The sequence below is a fragment of the Durio zibethinus genome, chromosome 3, assembly GCF_047325235.1.
Source record: "Durio zibethinus cultivar Kanyao isolate XHJ-2024 chromosome 3, ASM4732523v1, whole genome shotgun sequence".
Taxonomy (NCBI): Eukaryota; Viridiplantae; Streptophyta; class Magnoliopsida; order Malvales; family Malvaceae; genus Durio; species Durio zibethinus.
The window spans coordinates 7057867-7079161 of NC_143164.1; the positions used below are offsets into that span (position 1 = coordinate 7057867).

A 21295-nucleotide genomic window follows, 5' to 3' on the forward strand; every position below is an offset into this window, starting at 1 on the left:
CCTACACAAGAGGGAGAACTTCACAACTAGTCTCCTCCGCATACATCAGGCATCGATCCAAGCACTCATGACCCCCCAAATTATCACCTCGAGCCAGGGTTGGATCCGTGGTAGTGCCTACCCCATTGACACCTCCTGGCACAGCAAACTCCAGCTTGTTTAGCTCAGCATACGATGAAACCACCCTCGAAATTATCGACCTGCATCTTAAGTCGCCATTATCATCTTAACTTAAGATCCCAGGGCGGATCTCAATTATTTGATTCACCTTCAGAACACCCTTAAGCATGCTTCCTTCTGCAACAACCGGCTTTTAGTTCATAAATACCTGCTCCTAACTTGTTGACATCAAAACAGTGCACTATACTCATCTTCGGCTCTGAGACCAAATCCCTTAGGATTTTATTCACAATATACTCACAAACCACATCTATATTGCAGTTGAGCTGTGCAGAAATGGGGACAATTGGTGCATCCTCAGCTCTAGTTCCCTTAATAAACTGTCAAATTGCATTGTATTGCTCCACAGCCTTATCTTTCTTAAAGGAGTACAGATGTTAATGGATCGGGCCTAATTCAGTTGACATTTTGACAACTCAAGTCTCAAATTTGGTTTATCCATTCATTTATTTTAAAATATATTTTAAAATTAAAATTAAACAAAAAATTTATTAATAAAAAATTCCTGAGTTAAGCCTTGATTAAGATCCAACTCAATCCGGCAGGCTCACCAGCCTGGCGAGTTGACCTGGACATATTTGTAGAGTCACGTTAGTTCTAAACTAATATTTGTAGAGCTTGATTTTTTTTAAAATATTGTCTCTATTTTTGAAAGCAAGAAATTAAAAAAAATGGATATAAAAATAAAATTGAAAGTTCAAACTAACGCATTTAAAAAAATTTAAATATTTTTAACATTCATAAATACTAGTAACAAAATGCATAATTTTATAAGATAATTAAATGGAATGTGTTATGGTAAAACTTTTATTTATTACTTTCTGATTTTAATTATATATTTTTTTTCAAATAAAGCATCACTTTTTAATCTGCATCTAGGAATCCTTAATTTATCTAGGCCTAGGAATTCCTGATTCCTATACGATGTATCACATCACAACAAAACCTATATAACCCCCCCCCCTCCCCACCTCTCTTTGCATCCATTATAGACTTCAACAGAAAAAGAAAAAGAAAAAAATCCTAAGAAATTCTACAATGGCTAAAGATGATCAGCCGCTTGAGGTTCTAAACATGCTAGACTTGGCAAAAACCCAACTATACCACTTCACAGCGGTGATAATTTCCGGTATGGGATTTTTCAGCGATGCTCACGATCTTTTCTGCATATCTCAGGTCACCAAGCTCATTGGCCGTATTTATTACCACGTTGACGGCTCACCAAAGCCTGGAACATTACCGCCTAACGTAGCCGCTGCTGTTAATGGGGTTGCCCTTTGCGGAACCCTGGCTGGACAACTGTTCTTCCGGTGGCTAGGTGATAAGTTAGGAAGGAAACGAGTTTATGGCATTAACCTTTGGCTCATCATGATTTGTTCCATTGCCTCAGGCCTTTCTTTTGGTAGTTCTCCAAAGGCTGTGATGGGAACTCTGTGCTTTTTCAGGTTTTGGCTTGGTTTGGGTATTGGAGGGGACTATCTACAATAATGGCTGAGTACTCCAATAAGAAAACTCGTGGGGCTTTTATTGCTGCAGTGTTTGCAATGCAAGGATTCGGGATTCTTGCTGGGGGAGCCGTGGCTATAGTTACTGCATCAATCTTCCGAGCAATTTATAAAGCTCCGGCTTACTCAGTAGATCCGTTTGGTTCAACTGTGCCCCATGCTGACCATGTATGGAGGATTATTCTCATGTTTGGTGCTTGGCCAGCTGCTTTATAATGGCTGAGTACTCCAATAAGAAAACTCGTGGGGCTTTTATTGCTGCAGTGTTTGCAATGCAAGGATTCCGAATTCTTGCTGGGGGAGCCGTGGCTATAGTTACTGCATCAATCTTCCGAGCAATTTATAAAGCTCCGGCTTACTCAGTAGATCCGTTTGGTTCAACTGTGCCCCATGCTGACCATGTATGGAAGATTATTCTCATGTTTGGTGCTTGGCCAGCTGCTTTGACATATTATTGGCGGACGAAGATGCCAGAGACACCTCGTTACACTGCTTTAGTTGCCAAAGATGAAAAGAAAGCTCTTGGAGACATGTCAAAGGTTCTGAACATAGAAATACAGGCAGAGAAGGACATAGCTGAGAAAAGGGTTATTCAAAAACGAAACTTTTTCGGTTTATTTTCGAAAGAATTTCTTAGCCAACATGGATTGCACTTGTTGGTGACAGCAATTACTTTGGTTTTGTTAGATATTGCTTGTTATAGCTAGAATCTGTTTCAAAAGGATATCTTTAGTGCTGTAGGTTGGCTTCCAGCAGCTCAAACCATGAGTGCACTGGACGAGCTATTCAAGATTGCTAGAGCTCAAACACTGATAGCACTTTGCGGCACAGTTCCTGGAAATTAGTTCACAGTGCTCCTTATTGATTACATTGGACGTTTCACAATTCAATTGATTGGGTTTCTCTTCATGACTGTCTTCATGTTTGCACTGGCCATTCCTTATCATCACTGGACTCTGAAAGAAAACAACATTGGTTTTGTTGTAATGTACGGACTGACATTCTTTTTAGCCAATTTTGGGCCTAATACTACCACTTTTGTAGTGCCAGTGGAGATCTTTCCAGCCAGGTTCCGATCCACTTGCCATGGTATTTCTGCTGCTGCAGGGAAGGCTGGTGCCACAATTGGAGCTTTTGGCTTCTTGTATGCATCACAGAATCAGGATAAATCTAAGGTTGATCCAGGCTATCCGGCTGGAATTGGAAGGAGAAATTCTCTCTTAGTGTTAGGTGTGATTAATGTTCTTGGATTATTCTTAACATTCTTAGTGCCAGAGCCAAAGGGAAGATCATTAGAGGAGATTTCAGGGGAGAATGAAGAAGGTAATAAAGAACAATCCTTGGCTGGAGCTCAATCTAGGATTTAGTTTCTTTCATCTTTCTGCTTTTATTTTCATTTTTTAAGCTAAGCAATTGCTACTGTAAAGGGTTGCAAGATAATCATTTTCTTTCGTGGCTTCATTATACTTATTTAAAAGATTCTTTTCCAATATCCATTTCCAATTTTAGACAGCTTCTATTTAATTTGTTTCTAAAATTGCCGTTAGGATGTGCTTGTGACCAAATTGACGGATACAAAGCATTGAATTTCAGGTGCTTTTTAAATCACTGTTCATAATATTCTTCAGGTTTTCTGGCTAAAAATTGTGAGTTTTGCGTTGAGAAATTACAGCATAAAATCCAACAGTCTAGTACAAAGTACAAACATCGAGTTTATGGCATTAATAAGAGTAGGAAATAGTAAGAGCATGAGATTGGGACATCACTTAGCAGATAATAATGAAACTAATGTCATGATTCAATATCTAGAAGGTCTTAGCTAATTTTGCTGCCACCAATTCTTTTGGTAGTTGTAATTGTTCCAAGAGCCTAGAATTGAGTTCAATACTTCAACCTTCATCGGTAATGGAGGATTTCTGAGAAGAGGGAGGCGGACAGATTATTGTATAACCGAGTCATCGGATCAATAATATTTTTGGGTTTGGTTTTTCTAGTCACAAACAATCAGTAATCAACATCCTCTCAGTAAAGCTCACCAGCAAATGAAGCAATCTGTTGATTTAGAGCTGAAACTGGACAGGACCTCTTGATCTTGATAACCATATTGGCTCACCATAGTATTACTATAATCAGCATGCTGAAACTGATTTTACTGCTCCTGAGCTGACTCATTCTTTTCTGCTAGAAATGAATAATGAGCAATGACAAGTTGCACTATAGAACTCAACAACAAACATGGTATTGGCTATACCAAGCCAGAACACAGATACTCCATTTGGCATTGAAAGCTGCGGGCTGCAACAAATATGGTTGACTATTCGTTGGAGAAAATTAAATTGAAGGCAGGTACATATTTAAAGCCGTCTAGTCACTGTCCGCACGTGTTCAGAATGAAGTATGGGCATGCTGGTAGCATGTATCATCATCAATACAGTATTACAGAGCAAGTAACCAAACATTATTTATGTTGCCTGTCTTGTTTTTACAGATATCTGAAAAAATGGGGGAAGTAAGCATGTGAAAACTAAAAATGGGTCCAACTTGTTATTTGAGACAGAGCATGTTGAAGGAGTTGAGTGATACACTGACTTCCAAACTTCCTGTGAATGTGATAATTTTTTATTAAAAAAAAGAAACAAGCACGATTTGTTATTAGAATGCTGAATTATTAATTTTAGTGACCAAGGTTCAAATTCTAATTATCTTTAACATTAAAAGAAAAAACAAGATGTGATCTGATTGGATTACCTTACTAATCTATGGTAAATAACACATTTACCGAATCAAACGGCATATTTTTCCATAATATCTAAGTTAAAGGCAAGCTTTTGCGTTAATAGGGCAAAGCTTTCATAAAAAATCAAATAAAATTGCCAAGAGTAAGTGCTTGGTTAGCTATGTGAAAATTACAGCAACTGGCAATTTGGTAGTAATCACTAAAATTTGCTCTTATTTTCCTTTCTGGATTGCATTGATCTTTCTAATGGAATTGGAACATTGATTTTGCTATTCCAATTGGTCACTTGTTTTCATACCTTATCACCAAAACAGTATGCTTCAGGATCTAATTCTGAAATTTCTTTTCTTTTGGAATAAGCAAATTTTAGATATAGGTATTGACTTTGATAATCTTGGACATATTATTACTAATGTTTTAATAAATAAATTTTCCATCTTTTTTTTATATAAAAATTTCATAAAATAAAAAATTTTAAAAATATTATAAGAATTAGGGAATCGATCTACGAAAATTCGTCTCATGAAAAGAATAAAGGTTAATATTTGATACACTGTTAATGTGATATCTAGTTCGTGAAATATTAAATTTCAAGAGAAAAAATGATTTTCGGAAGTGTGAATTCCTAGCAATGAATGATTCTTCTTGACATAGGAATATTTAGATTCTTATGTTTGATTCGAAAGAAACTCAAATTACTTAATAAAGTATTTTTAGTATAATGTCATTCATTACATAATAAGATAATGTTTTTGACCAAAATAATATAAAGTCAAATATAATCAAAGACTATATTTTTGTTATTAAAAAAATAAAAAATAAAATATATCAAAGACTATGTTATTCTTATATAAAATGCATTCTTTATATCAAATACTACATTTAAATGACCCTAAACTCAATGTATACATATAAATGAAATAATTTCATTTAACTAAATAATATTGTTTTGTTAAAGACAACATTTCTTATATTATAGACGTAATCTTTGACTTGAAAATATATAAATGTAATGTTTAATCAAAAATTACGATTATAAATTAACAAAGATAATCTTTGATATAAAGACAATATTTTTCTCTTTGAAAAAACGTCATCTTTAAACCGAGAAAAAAATCACAAAAATTACGTTTATAATCCTAAAAATATAATCTTTGATTTGAAAATATACAAATATAATGTTTAATCAAAAATTATGTTTAGAAACATACAAACGTAATCTTTGATCAAAAGATGATGTTTTTTTTTAAAGAAACAACGCCTTTGAAATGAAAAAAAATTTTTTTCAAAGATTACGTTTATAATCCTAGAAATACAATCTATGCTTTATTTATAAATTTCATAGAATCATTGGAAACCTAAAATTGATTTTAAAAGCAACAAAAAATAAAACCTTAAACCCCAAAATCATACATAGGCTGAAGATTCTTGCCACGTTCATAGCAGTCGTTGCCGCCATCATTGCCGTCGTCTTTACTGCCATCTTTCCCGTCGCCATCATTTGAGATAACTAATGCATCTCCTTTAATTATGTCTTTTTTATGGCTTTTTTTTTTCTTTCATACTTGTTATTGATTTTAACATTAATTGTACTTAATTAAAAGAAATTAGAAACTTGAATATATAATTAAATTAAATAAATTAAAATTCTAATGAGAATAGTAAAAGATCCAAAACCTATTTAGAGTAAGCTTAGGTTAACAACTCCTCTATTTAAAAAAGTTTGGCCACCACTTTCCTTTCAATCTCATATGTTAGGAAAAACATAAAAAACTAAAAAGGCAATCAATATTGCTCCTAACATAGTAATTGGCAAGTTGTTGAAAATACATGTCGAAAGGTAAATATATACATTTAATAGATCGAATCTAAAATATATCCAACAAAAAACAAAAATCAACAATAAAACATTTTGTGGATCAAAGACAAAAAGTAATATCAAAAATATATATAATAGATCAACAATTTTTCATTTAAAATCTAAACGCGATTTAAAAAAATAAAATAAAAAAACATTTGAATCAAACAAATAATATAAAACAGATCATACAAAATAAAGAGTGGATTAACCGTTTACCAATAGAGAGAAAATAAAATCATGAGGTTGAAGTTATTGTTGGGTAAAATAAAAAAAGAAAGCTTTAACTAAAGTTCTGTGATATTGTTTGAAAAGAAAAAAATGATCTTTATTATTTAAAAAAATAGTTTTTGTTATTTAACAAAAATGATATTTTTTATATAAAAAATGCAATTTTTGTATTCTTAAATACTACATTTCTAACATAAAAAAGGTGATCTTAGTTATTTAAAAAAGTATTTTATTGTTATTTAATAAAAATGACGTGTCATATATTAGAAATATAGTTTTTGTATTCTTAAAAATTATGTTTATGACAAAAGAAATGTGATTTTTGTTATTTAAAGAAGTTTTTTGTTATTTATTAAAAACTACATTTTTTTTATGTTAAAAGTGTGATCTTTGTATTCTTAAATATTATGTTTATAACATAAAAAACATTATCTTTATTATTTAAAAAAGTGTTTTTTGTAGTTTATTAAAAATTAAGTTTCTTATGTCAGAATGGTCTTGTATTTTTAAAGATTACTTTTTTGACATAAGAAACATGGTCTTTGTTATTTAAAAAAGTATTTTGTTATTTAATAAAAACTATGTTTTTTTATTTTAAAGATGGTTTTTGTTTTCTTCAAAGATTACGTTTCTAAATAAAAAACATAATTAAAAGTTTCTAAAATATATTGATTTTCAAAGGTAAAATAGAACAAAAAATTTTATTATTGAGGTCAAATGTTGGACAAAAATAATTTTTCTTTTTGAAGGTAAATTTCTGATTTTGAATCATTTAAATACTGTTGAGAATATAAAATTATCATCATAAATTAAATACACGTGGACCGAATCTTAGAAATCACATTTTCGAGAGAAAATGTCAAAATTATTTGAACCAAATATTTTTTAATATATAAATTTTATATACTATCAATAAATTAAATAATATTTTTTTTATTTATTAATAAAATAATATTATTTAATTTATTAATAATATATAAAATCTATAATACATCAAATACAAAATCTATATTATCCAAATAAAGCAAAAAAATAAAATAATTCAATATATTTCAAACCTTTTCGAGTTGTACGCTTTAGTGGCGATTATTTCCTTACAATTTTGACAGTGAACCCAATATGAAATTTATGGATCAGTTGCAATTCAAACTCAGAGTCCAAAATATTTTATTTAAAAGATTTACTATGAATTTTGGGATGAGTCAAAAGGCAAAAGTACATATTTGATGATAAAAAATAAAAAAAAAGAACTTGCAGCCGTTTCCGGCCTATGAAAAGTACAGATATTGACAAAAACGGTTGCACACATTACTTATATAATTTCTTTATTTTTTTTATAATATATTACTTATATATATAGGGAAGAACGTTAGATCGACTTGGTCTTGAAAATTTAAAAATCAAACTAATGTCATTTTAAATTTCAAAAAATTTAAAGTGATTAATTAATATAATGGAATTAAAGTGATTTAGTAAATTGACTGTCTAATGGCTATATGCTGATATTTCCTTTTTTATGCATTAAGTCTAAGTAATTTAGCATTCAATTATTTGAGTATTTAATTGAATAATTAATACATATTTTTTCAAAGAGCATAATTCAATTTAAAAAAAATATATTATAATTAATTTAAATCTCCATCTACTACTATCTCCTGAGACAAATTCAACATTCTACAAAAACAAAATTCAATATCAAACCAAAAATTTGCCCTAAAAAAAAAAATTAATGTCACGAATTATTTATAAATTATAGTAAAATATTTAATGTGATATTTAAATTTTAAAAATAATTAATTTGATATATAAATTATAAATTTATTAACTAATGTTATACTTAAAGATTATCCATGAATCACGATTCTGTTTGTTTTACGAAAAATGATTTATGAAAAATGATTTTCGTATTTTCATATGTTTGTTTGACTGAAAATTGGATGGTTAATAAAAAATGATTTACTGATCAATGAAAAATAAAATTATTTTTTTGAAAATTATATTATGGATTTCAAAAAGGAAAAATATTTTTCCAAAAAAAAATATCTATGAGTATAACAATTTAGTGATATTTTTGAGTATAATTTTACTTATAAATAATATTATATCACAATATATTAATAAATAATATAATAATAAATATTAGTAATTTAATTAATAAACATTATAATAATATATGAATAAATAATATATTATTAATAAATAATATACTATTAATATAACATATTAATAATATTATTTAAAAAAACTGATTTTTAACACAATTGAACAATATAAAATATTTTTCATTAACTCATCCAAATAACATAAAATTTCTTTCAATTCAAAAAAAATAAATATTTTTCAAAAATCATTTTTTGAAAGTCATTTTTTGCGAAACAAATGAAGTCATGTGTTGTCATTTAAAGCAAATGATATTAATGATAAGTATCATGTTAATTAATAAATTTATAATTTAAATTTCACATTAAAATTTGTAAAATTTAAATACTAAATTAAATATTTCACAAAAAAAAGTAAAATAACATGTGTGGTCCATAGAGCTTTAAGCCAAAATTTATTTTGGTTTTTAATATTTGAAAAGTTCTAATTAGATTTTTAATTGTCTAAAATTATTATATTTTAGTTATTTAGTTTACAAAATTGTCTAAATTAACGATAAATATCAACTAACACCATATGGATAATATCAACTGACATCTCACGTAATAAAAAAAAGACTAAAATAAAGTTTTGTTCAAAGTTTAACGACCAATGATGTTATTATCTTGAAATTTTTTATAATTTAGATATATTTTATAAAATATTAAATTTAAAATAATATTTTTATAAATTTATTGTAATATAACTTATTAATTAAATATTTTTAAAAAGTAGATATTAAAAAATTAAAATTAAATGAAAAATTTTTAAATCCTTTGTAGAAAAATTCCATATCATTTTAAAAATGAAAAATTATTTTCTATTAAAAATGTAATTTTACACAAAATCTTAATATCAAATTATTTTGTACTAACAAATTTATTTTTTATTAAAAATAATAAATATCCTTTTATTTTTTCTTTTTCAAATATATTTTATAAAAAGTGAGGGATCAACTTACACAAATGTAAAACTAAAATAATTTTATATTTTTTAATCATTGGTTTTAATAGAACTAATGGACAAGAGGGATAAGTGAAAAATAAAAATTTAATCTCGTCTTTTGGATCTATTAAAATTAAGAGTGAAAAAATATGTAAAATTTTTTGTTATAAGTTGATCTCTTCTCTTTATAAAATATTTTTTATAAAGAAGAAAAAAGGAAAGATAAAAGAAAAATAAAATAGTTGAAGAACAAAATTTTTATTTTTAAGTTTCAAATATTTTTATATTTCAAATATATTTTATAAAATACTAAAATTTAAAATAAATTTTATTTTTTATTATGATATGATTTTTCAGTAAAATTATATTTTTAATAGAAATAGATTTTTTAAAAAATAAATTAAGTTAAAAATTTTAAAATTTTTTTTATATATTTTAAAAACTTAAGTAAAATTTTCTATATTAGGTATAAAATATTAAATAAAAATCTATATGGTTTTAAAAAATTAAACAAAAATTTTCATATCATTTTAAAAAATAAATTTATTAATCCATTCAAAAATCTAATTTCTATCAAAATATCTATTTTGAATCTCATTTCTACTAAACAATTTATATTTAGAGAAAAAAAATTATTTTAGTAACCCGATTTCTTTTTCTTACTGGATCGGCAACAGTAATGGTCATTCAAGTTATCTATTTTTTTTTATAAATATGAATTTTTAATAAATAATATATTCAAAATATAATTTTTAAATAGAAAATTTATTAATAGATTAATAAATCAATTCTTTAAAATGATAATGAAATTTTTATTTAACATTTTAAAATGATATGAATTTTTTTATTAAAATGTTTTAATCGATATAGAAATTTTTACTTAATTTTTTAAAATGATATGAAATTTTTTCAAAAGAATTTAAAAATTTTAACTTAATTTTATATTTTTAAAATTCTATTTTTATTAAAACAAAAAATATTTAACTAATAAATTATATTACAATAAAAATATATAAAAATATTATTTAAAACTTAATATTTATAAAATATATTTAAAATATAAAAAAATTCAAGACAATAACATCATTAGTATCTAAAATTTGTGTGAAATTTTATTTTGTTCACTCTACCTAGCGGGTAGTTGATCCCATAATTATGAAATATAAAATTTAATTTATTATTATTTATTTTATTTGTTACATGAGATGTTAATTGATATTATTTATATAATGTCAGTTGAAATTTGTTATCAATTTAGATAATAAAATACATGAAAAAAAATTAAAATATGATAATTTTAAATAATTAAAAATTCAATTAAAAATTTTTTAAAAAGTAAAATTCAAAATAAAATTTAACTTAAAATTTAAAAATCAAGTGTGCTGTTAACTTTTCACTAAAATTGAAAAGTTATTCGCGGGATTAAAAAAACCTTTTGATCAATCTTTCTTTTTGCCAATTGAATAATTACTCCGAATAAAATTCCCATATCCTATCATCCCTACCCTCCAAGTGACACGCCATCAAATCTCAACCGTTGAAAACGTGAATCATCCATTATTAATCAGTTAACGGTGATGAGACTATGGAGTTGTATAATTTTTGGAGGATGTGATACAGGTAAGCTTTTCTCAATTTGAAATGTAAAATTTTTATAAAAAGTGATGATGGCACGTGCCGGCCTGCCTACCACAGTAAAGCAAAAAGAAGACCGAATCTAGATCCGACGACCATATCCTTCCGTCAAGACCGGGACCTCTCTAATCCAATCCAACGGCTATTAACCCACCAATCATCTCAACCATCGAATCTCCATCCAACGGCTTAAGTTGAGCCAACCCTTCCCTATTACAACATAAATGCATATCAAGGGTTCCGGTCCAAATCTCCAGATTCACTATTTCTAGCAAACCGAACAAAAGGGGAGAAAAAAGAAACCCGAAAAAATTTTGAATAGAAAACCTCTCTGTTTCTTGGATAGTGCTAACGTGCGCGGTTTTAGAAAAGGCGCTGGTTTAACGTGCGCCGTCTGAGATGTTGCCGGCCGCATCAAGAACGACGGTTGTGATAAGAATCTCACGGTACAGGAAAGGTCAGTGGTGGTGAAAGTTAGTTAATTCAGACGGTTGCCGTATTTTTGGGGTGGGACCCAACCGGAAATAGAAGTTAAAAAAGAAAAAAGAAACAAGAAAAGAAATGGAGGGCCAAAAGAGCCAGGCGAAGCTAACACGAACACAGTCGTCGTTGCTTCGTTCATCACCGACCGTCCGATCGTCCATTCACAGTATGTCTTCCATTACCGAAGGTGCTTTTATCAAAGACCAAGAAGAAAAAGACGACTACCAACATCGAGAATCGTTACTAAAAGACGAGAAGAAAAAGAAGCCGCCACCAAAGATGTCATGTTCGATGTCACCGAGGAATATTTCGATCCGGTTCAAACCGGTTTTCGCCATGGTCTCAATCTCTTTCTTCACTTTTTTCTCTTTCATCTTCTTCTTTTGCTATTATCTTAAAAGAGAGGGAATTCCCACATCGGAAAACCTCTTATTAGCCTTAATCTTCGTTGCTATAACCCTCTTTTTCGCTTCGAAACACAAAGCTTTAATCAACCAAGGCATTGTTTGTTTCAAAGAAAGACTCCACCTTTCAAAACCCAATTCGAAGCCTGTCCAATGGTTCATTGGAGAAACCCAATGTAACAAAAACAACAACAACAAAGAAAAAGAAAGGCTTCATCTGGTTGTAAGAGAAGGGGTGGAGTTTTATAGCAATGGTGACTTCTATGAAGGTGAATTTCATAAGGGAAAATGTAATGGGAGTGGGGTTTATAACTATTTTGTGAATGGGAGATATGAAGGGGATTGGGTTGAAGGGAGATATGATGGGTGTGGGGTGGAGAGTTGGAGTAGAGGGAGTAGATATAGAGGGCAGTATAGACAGGGCTTAAGGCACGGATTTGGGGTTTATAGGTTTTATACAGGGGATTCTTATGCTGGTGAATGGTGTAATGGGCAAAGTCATGGTGTTGGTGTTCAGACTTGTGCTGATGGGAGTTGCTATGTTGGGGAATTCAAATCTGGGGTTAAACATGGGCTTGGCTACTACCATTTCAGGTATGAAAATAAACTCTTTGGTTTTTCCCACTTTTGGGACGATGAAGTTTGAGTGAAAAGGTGGGCTTTTTAATTTAGCTTTTGTGGATTGAATTTCTGTAATTCATGTTACAGTTTTCTTTTAAACTTTTACCACAAAATAGTCATGATTGGTTTTTAAAGAAAATGGTATTGTTGTCTTATGGGATTTTTATTCAGACCTTTGCTCTGTTTCCATAGGTGTATTGAGTTTTTGTTGAGCTTATGGAATTTTTATGTTATTTCTCTGTTTGTATTTTGGATTTCTTGATGCCAGAATAACCAGAAAATACTAATTATGAAAAAGCAATCCGTGGCTTTTATTTTGTTATCTTCAAATTTTGGATGAAGGGAGATTTACTATGGGGATTGTTGAGCTTCTGCTCTAATATTTTGCAGTTTTTTTTCGTTAAATAGAATTTTGCCTTTTCTACTTTAAGAAATATGATGAGTTTAGTATATCCGGCTCAATTATGTTGCATTTTACTTTTTGAGTTGCTTTCCAAAATTCAATTGTTTTTTTTATTCAATAAGAAAGAAGAATTGATTTGCATTTAAGTCTTCGCCCAGAAATGTTGTTGATGCTGACGTGTTGATTGGTTGTGGATCCTGACTTTGGATTCCTTTTATGAATGTTTAATATAGCATTTGCCTTTGTAATGAATTTGTTTCTTTACTAGGGTTAGTTTAGTTTGATTTTTCTGGTTTTAGGTAAACCATTTCTATTCTATTGAAGAGACCTAGTCATGATCTTTATAAATTTGATATTGGTGTTGTAGAAACGGAGATAAATATGCTGGTGAGTATTTTGGAGACAAAATGCATGGATTTGGCGTTTATCACTTTGCTAATGGTCACTGTTATGAGGGATCTTGGCATGAAGGTCGAAAGCAAGGGTATGGCATGTATACTTTCCGGAGTGGTGAAACGAGATGTGGTGAGTGGGATTCCGGCACCCTTAAAACCCCTCTACCCCAACTAACTGATGCAGTCCTTAGAGCAGTTCAGGTATTTTACTTGATGTTGATGGCTTCTTTAATGTGTTTACCTTGTTTGTTAATTGGCCAAATACTGGTGTTATGTTCATTAATTTTTTATGATATTTTTTGGGTCTGCAGGCTGCTAGAAAAACAGCAGCAAATGCTATTAGCCTTTGCCGGGTGGATGAACAAGTGAACAACGCAGTTCTTGCTGCAAATAGGGCGGCAACTGCTGCTAGGGTAGCCGCAATCAGAGCTGTTCAGAACCGGATGGATGGCAAATTTTGTGATACAGATGTCTGAGAGATTAGCTTTGCTTCAAAATGTAAAATTTTTTAACTAATTTTATCTATTTGGAGAGGTCACCCTGGTGAGCAAAAGCTCATTGGAGGTTGAGAGATTGTGTTTGAGGTTTCATTGATCACAAATGTAACTTGTACATAGCTCTTTTATATCAATGGAAGACGTGTTTTCAGCAGGTTTATATCTTTTTCCTTGACATATCCATCCTTTTCTATATAAGCTTTTTTGTGGGTCTGATTGAACTTGCTTCATTAATCTGTTTTCCCCTGCAATTACAAGGTCATTGGTTTGATCCCATCCTGTCTCTCGTATTATTGTAATGATCAATAACAACAAGCCATCAACAATTTGAATGTCTTTTTCTGCTAATTTTGAATATCATCTCTCCGTTCCATTAGTTGATCCAAATCCATCTTGGATATCCTTTAAGTTATCCCTGGAAATTGATTCCTTTTCAATCCAGAGATAGCGACAAAGGGATTTGATGTCATACCTTTTATAGTTTATGTTTATAAATGCCAGATATTCAGGCATTTGCTATAACCCTGTTTGTAGAATGAACATAAGTGCCATGTCATGGGATGTCAAAGGAGATGGGGAAGATCTGGGCGCCATAACGCTTTGGCAAAGGCTATGAACACATTTCCAAAACTTGCTTCCAAAACAATAATATCAAACACAAACAGGGGTAAACTCTAAATTCTTAAACAAAATTAGGCCTCCCTGTTCTGTTCCCAAAATGACAAATCTTGAGTCCTTATACTAATGACTAAAACTGTATTGATCAAACAATATGACACTCTACCCTCGATGCTGATATATTTCATTAAACTAATGATAAGAATCCATGTGACTTCACCCTCCAACTAGTATAATGTTGGGATAGACATTATTCTATCTCATTCATACCAGCACATGGAAGTGGTGTGGTGGGGTTCTTGTTTTAGTGAAAATAAAATAAAAACTGCAACTTTTCATGCATGCTGGCTGGATCCACAAACCACAATCTCTGTTCTATTAAAATTTGAAAGCGTACAAAAGAAATAACTCGTTCTTTTTTTTATTCGAATTTTCAAATCCATTGCAGATTCTTTTTCTTGCTTCTCTCAAACTTTGGTTGTTACCTAGATAAATTCAACCCTCCTTTCTCTAGCTGAAACTTCCAACTACTCCACATGCATTTTCACAAAGTAAAAAAGGGTTACACCCCAAAAAGTATAAAAGTTTTTTTGGGGTTATGTGGTGAGATGGTTTCTGCTTTGTTTTGACCTTTTCAAGATTATCTCAGCCACTAGACTGATCAAAGCCTTTCTCTCCAGCATGCTACTGAGTCTGAGCTTCTCTAACGGGTAATAATATTTCATTTTGCGGTCAAGAGAAAGAGAGAGAAGGAGATAGGATTACAATAAGATATTCTTGTTTGTGTATATATGTCGTGTAGCATGTCCTTACCATAATAAAATTCCATTTCAGAAATAATTGTTGATTGATTTTTTCTTCTAATAATAGCAGGTTTTCTTCATTTTGTTGTCTTTGGAGGGTACAATTTCTGACCATTGTTTTATTCTCCCATATCAAACTTTGATCTGGTCAAATTTCTTGGAGCTGATCCGCAGTTAATGTTTTTGTTACAAGCTAAGCTGCAGCCTGCAATGTAGGGCATTCTTCCCCTTATACGATCACTTTGCAAAGTACTTTAAAGATATTCCTACTATTGAGAAAATTGATATTTCTTCATGGGAAAAAATTTTTAATTGTACTTTTTCTTTTTTTTAGCATGTTTGACAGAATGCTGTCCCTGTTCTGTTTCTGCTCTTACTAATGTAAGGCCCTTGGCTTTTGAGGTAATGGAAAAGACCCTTCAAATAAGAATTGATGTTGGCCAAACAAAATGAAAGTTGAAGCTCCCCGCAGCAAGCAATTTTTTTTTAAACTTAAATCCAATATAAATTCCCTGATCCTGAAATGAAGAAGTCTACCCTTAGCTTGAACTTTTAACAAAAAAAATGAAAGTTGAAGCTCAATGAAAAAAGTCCAACTCCTTGTCTAGATTTACAATCAAAAAGAAAAACAGTGACCAAATTGTGTGACAATGGAAGATAATTTGCCATGTCCAACTTGCCAGTACACCAAAATCCAAAGATGCTTTCAGATTTTTCACTCAAAAGTAGGACTGGAATATTATTTAGCTTGACATGTGTCTGTATTTTAGAGGCTACAAAATGAACGGGGAACCCCCAAAACAAATATCTAATTATAGCAGCAAAGCTTCCTGCAAGTAGCATTGTGACACAACATGATAACCATATAGGAAAATACAAAAGAACACCAAACCTACTTTACTTTTGTGTCTCTAACATGAAATTGTATGGGCCATTTGGCATTTCTATTTATAAAACTTCAAAACACAGAAAAAAAAAGTCAATGGTAGAATAACCAAATTCTGCTTCTCTATCTTCTTTTGCTTGCAATTTAATCAATCATGATTAATAAGAATTGAACCTTTACAAGCCAGCTGGTAATATGTGTTCCTGAATTAGCTAAGCTAGGTACCAGAATACAGAATCTAGAACTACCCCATGAATTATAACGTCAAGTTTACTCTTTATGAGAACAGTGATATAGTAGTAGGTTTTATTTTCCTGGAAAAACTTGCCTTTTTCTAGAAAAAAATTGGGTACTAACCTCTCTAGCAAGAGGCGAATTCACCTTGGCATCCATGGATATCCTAAAATATTGGAAACTAAAAAAAAAATTAAAAAATCTTTTTGGATATTTATAAATTTTCCTGTAATATCTTTTTAATCAACAAAATTGTTAAATATGTTAACAATTTTTATATATATTATAATTGAATACTCTGAAAAAAAAATCCTGAATATGGCAATAACTCTAGTCAGAAATGCCTTTTGGTAGCAATTAATTGAATCCAGTACAGGGAAAGTACTGATTTCTTTTGATTTCAGTGATTTAATGCAAGCAAAGTTGGCAAAAGTCCGAATGAAACTATGAAAAAAGTAAGAAAAAACAGAAATGATGTCTTGATCAAGCTAAAACCTAATATGGAAGCTAAGCACTTGAAAGAGTTACTGCTTCATTGAAGTGCTTTTGTAGATATTCTTCTCTAAAAGTTCAAAAGAAGAGCAAATATAGAGAGTAGAGAAGAAAACAATTGGTTATATTTCAAGCAAATTCTAGCTAAAAGCCTTTGCAAAAGATGGGGCCTATGATTTTTTTTTTTTCTTTCAACTGATACATGCAGTAATCTTTTACAAGGCCTCTAACTTGACATTACCTGTTATAGTTATACAATCATCTTTGATCCAACAGCTTATGTTCCCTTTGTTTTAAGGAGGATTTTTAGCCCTGAATAATTAGCCACGCATTAGCCACGCCAAACCTTCGTGTAAGTGCCATTTTCTAAAGTTGCTTTAAAGCAAAAAAAAAATAAAAATCCTATAGAGTTTATATTTATACACTGTTAGTAAATCAGATAATGTCATTTTATTAATGAATAAATATTAATTTTTAAAATACATATATAAAATTTAATATTTTTTAAAAAATTTATTAATTAATAAGATAATATCATCTAATTCATTTTATTAATAAAATAATATCATTCAATTCACTAATAGTATATAAAATTCATATATTATACACTGATATAAATGATGTACCAAATATAAATTCATATAATATATATATAATCTGACCAAGTTTTTGAAATATGCAGGCGGTTCCATAGAGGCACCTTAATTTGACTTTGTTTCATGTCCAACCCTTTTTTTTTTTTTTTTTTCTGGCAATGTGGTTGGGCATTTAAATGATACAATTGAAAAAAGAAAAGAGTTCTTTGAATCCTTAGAAAGTCCAATTTTGATAGTGAAATTCTTTAAGCAGTGATGTTGACAAAGCTATCTTCTGCCTCTCTTTCTTTGGGCTAAGCCAGTAATTACAGAACCTGTGAATTGGTTTAGTCACCAAATCCAGTCTTTTTTATTGACTTTTTTAAAGACAAAAATTGGCACTAAATAACGTGAAGTTTGTTGATGAGGTGATCGGTCAGAAATGACTCTCCCTGCAGCTATTTTCCTCCAGCTTATATCTTATTCAAGTGTAAGAAATTGCTTATGGTTTACAACTTTACATCAGAAAGTATCTTCCCTTTCATTTTCATAGCAGTGCTAATGCAAAAATTTACATAATATAAAATAATAGTAATTTTTTTTTTTTTACTTAAGATATCTTCAAATTTTATTTGAATTTAATTTTTTTCAAAGGATTTTAAAAAATACCTTTTTTTTACATAATTTGATGCATTTAAAATTTAACTTTCAAAATGCTCCCTACTGAACTTTACTTTTTTTAGTAAAAAAATTCGAAATTAGATAAATTATTCAATCTTTCAAATCATGATAAAATATATTGTAATTGACAGCTTAAGATAAATGATTATAAATTGTGCATTCGATATAACTTTAATAAACAGCTACCGACAACATTTGAACTTTAATTTTTTTTATTTAAAAAGATAAATTTTAATCAATTAAATTAATCATTTGTTGATTACCAAACTTTAATTAAAAAAAAAAATCTGTCCTTAGCTTATCAATCAGACTAACTTTGTGACTAATATTTGACTTTGTTGCATATAGGTAAAACTCTCACAAGCATTATATAACTATTTCGAGTTAGAAGGAACCTAGAATATTATTGATGGTGAGTATTCGAAATAAATAAAATTGATTTATTAAAAAACAATTATAAGTTAAATTCTGAGCGAGAATGATTTTTTGTTATCAATTATTGTTTGATATGATCTTTTCTCATTTCTATACATAAACTTAAAAAATCTATTATTAAATTATATTAATAGATTTATTTACAGATCAACCTATTTATTTAATTGATTGGGCAAACTCGACTCAAATTAAGTTTTGGATAAAAACTTTTGAGCTCGAGTTCAATTTAAAATATTAAATTTTTATTAAAAATATTTCTTAATTTAATTTTAATTTTAATATAAATATTAAATTATTAAAATTGATGACTTTTTGAACCCAATGAGCCCTTGGCAACACCTCTTAAGAAAGTTGATTGAGCCGTTTGATCCAATCCTATATTCATGAATAATTTTATATGTTAGTATTTAATTAATTAAAGCTTTTTTTAAGATGCTACAGAAAATTTGAAGTTGGCGTTAAAGTCATTTTGGACCAACCTACTATTTTCACCTTCATAAGATTTGCATTAATTGTGTAGGTGTGGCCTTCGTTTGTACCATCGGATATTTTTATTCTTTAATTTCTCTTTCAATAAATTTTCTTTGGCTTCTTGATTTCTTGAGGGCCACGAGCCAAAAAAGTCATTTCGGATTATTTAGAACAACCGTATGATTGTTTTAAATATCAAACCCTAGACTTTCAATTTTTTTTATTGCGTCTGTGATGACTGATGATGACTCAAACAATATTTATGCTTGTATTTAAATGGTTGGAAGAAAAGAATTATTATCATAGAGTTTTATTATTAGAGAGTTTAATGATAAAATAACAGCAAGGTGACGACGTGGTAAAAATATTTTTCACCCACTATGCAAATGGAACATTAAACAAATAATAATTTAAGAAATTAAAGCGAGAGTAAAGTAAACATGGTTGAAATAACAACCTAAAAAAAATTAAAAATAAAAAAATGTAGTGATTAAACCTAATTTAGTCCTTTAGAAATTTATTGTTTACTAAAAGAACAATTGAAATAGTAATAAAAAAAAAAAATCATTGTGAAAATTCAAGGAGGGGTGAATTGTATTCTTGCTTAAAGGGTTCGGGAACCTCCCTCAATGAATAAAATGAGCTACTTAACATTAATTCTTTGGACCCACCTGCATGCTTACCATTATTACTCCCACCTTTGTTTATGAACTGTGAAATCAGCTTCATCATCTCTAATTTTTTTTTTCCCCTTCTCTCTCTCTCTTGCTCTCTTTGTGTTGGATCACATGGAAGTTGGATCTTCTTTTCATCTAATTTATTTTTAAGCTTTTTAAACTATATATACAATGCCAACTACATGTATAAATTACAGTTATGAAAGGATTTATAAGGCATATATTTTGCAAGCCTGGAAGGGAGTGAACAATGGTCATGGCAATATCTTTCCTTTATAAGAAATAAAATGAATTATTTCTTGGAATCATAAATACTTTGAACACACTCACGAGGATTAATTAATCCAGTTGCTAATGGAAGAAATTTTTTTAATTTGGATGTGATTTTTGTGAAAAATATTTTTAAATCACCTCTCAGTGTCCAGTTTGACATTGACAGAATTGGTGCTTCTCCTGGTAATGAGAATTGAGTGACATTTTATGCATTCAATATGATTTGTATGTTATGTAATTCTGTCAAATAAGATAGCCTCCTGTTGGCTAGTTCATCATTACAATTGATGCAGATTCTCTTCGTTATGACTAATGAACGCCTGACTTTGATATAATTTTTGTGAAAGAATTCACTTGTGCAAAGATCAAACAGATTTTATGCTCGGCTAACTTTAGAAAATCTCAAATTCTGAGAATAATTCGACTTTATCATGCATCCATTTACGTAAATCAAAGGCTTAGAGTCCATAGACACTTCATTTGCAACACTGAAATCCTTTTAATTTTTCCAGCAGTTGAATCAGGGTCGAACCATTTCAGTATTCTTTAGCCTTAACGTGACATGTCCACAGTTCAGGCACTGGCTCGGCCTGACTCGGGCCAGGTGGGCTTGGCCCGATTTAAGTTGGGTCTTGAACAAAGTTTTTTAATATGGTCGTTGCTGTAAATATTAAATTATCATTAAAAACATTTTTATTTAATTTTAATTCAAACATATATATTTGAAAATATTAAAATTTTTATTATTATTATTTTTTGTTTTTTAACTCTTGGCTCGACGGACCTGGACAAGATCTTTAAAAAGGTTAACAAAAAAAAAAATTAATATTTTTGTGTTTCTATTAAATGTCTTGATGAAGATTTTAAAAAATTACAAGTCATTTAGAAAAAAATTGAGAACTGGATTTCTCCGGATTTTTGTTTTTGGCTTGGAATATGTTTCTGGTAAGGAAAATGGTACAAGGGAGTAACACCATCACAGACAAATTCAGAGAGGCTTGGCTTGATAGCAGAGTACCGAAATAGAACCCTTCTGTATATGCTATGTTCTTGAATATTGTCTACAATGGTGAAAGCCAACCTTTTCATCAGGATAAAATTAAAATACACATGGCAC

At 29.7% G+C, this 21295-nt stretch overlaps 2 protein-coding genes and 2 pseudogenes across 2 annotated transcripts; all 4 read left to right on the forward strand.

Annotated features, from left to right (window-relative positions):
* The first annotated feature begins 1218 nt into the window (after positions 1-1218).
* On the forward strand, positions 1219-1959 carry LOC111301683 (putative inorganic phosphate transporter 1-7; annotated as a pseudogene).
* LOC149519583 (putative inorganic phosphate transporter 1-8) lies at positions 1901-2530 on the forward strand. The gene is made up of 2 exons (XM_089757776.1): positions 1901-2272; positions 2393-2530. The coding sequence occupies exons 1-2, from the start codon at positions 1901-1903 to the stop codon at positions 2528-2530; spliced, it is 510 nt and encodes a 169-aa protein (XP_089613902.1).
* LOC149519584 (inorganic phosphate transporter 1-4 pseudogene) lies at positions 2526-4238 on the forward strand (annotated as a pseudogene).
* A 7247-nt stretch (positions 4239-11485) lies between these two features.
* On the forward strand, positions 11486-14193 carry LOC111298133 (uncharacterized). Its single transcript, XM_022892825.2, has 3 exons — positions 11486-12711; positions 13509-13737; positions 13848-14193. Exons 1-3 carry the CDS (start codon positions 11792-11794, stop codon positions 14010-14012), a joined length of 1314 nt encoding a protein of 437 aa, XP_022748560.1. The 5' UTR covers positions 11486-11791; the 3' UTR covers positions 14013-14193.
* Positions 14194-21295: the final 7102 nt, after the last annotated feature.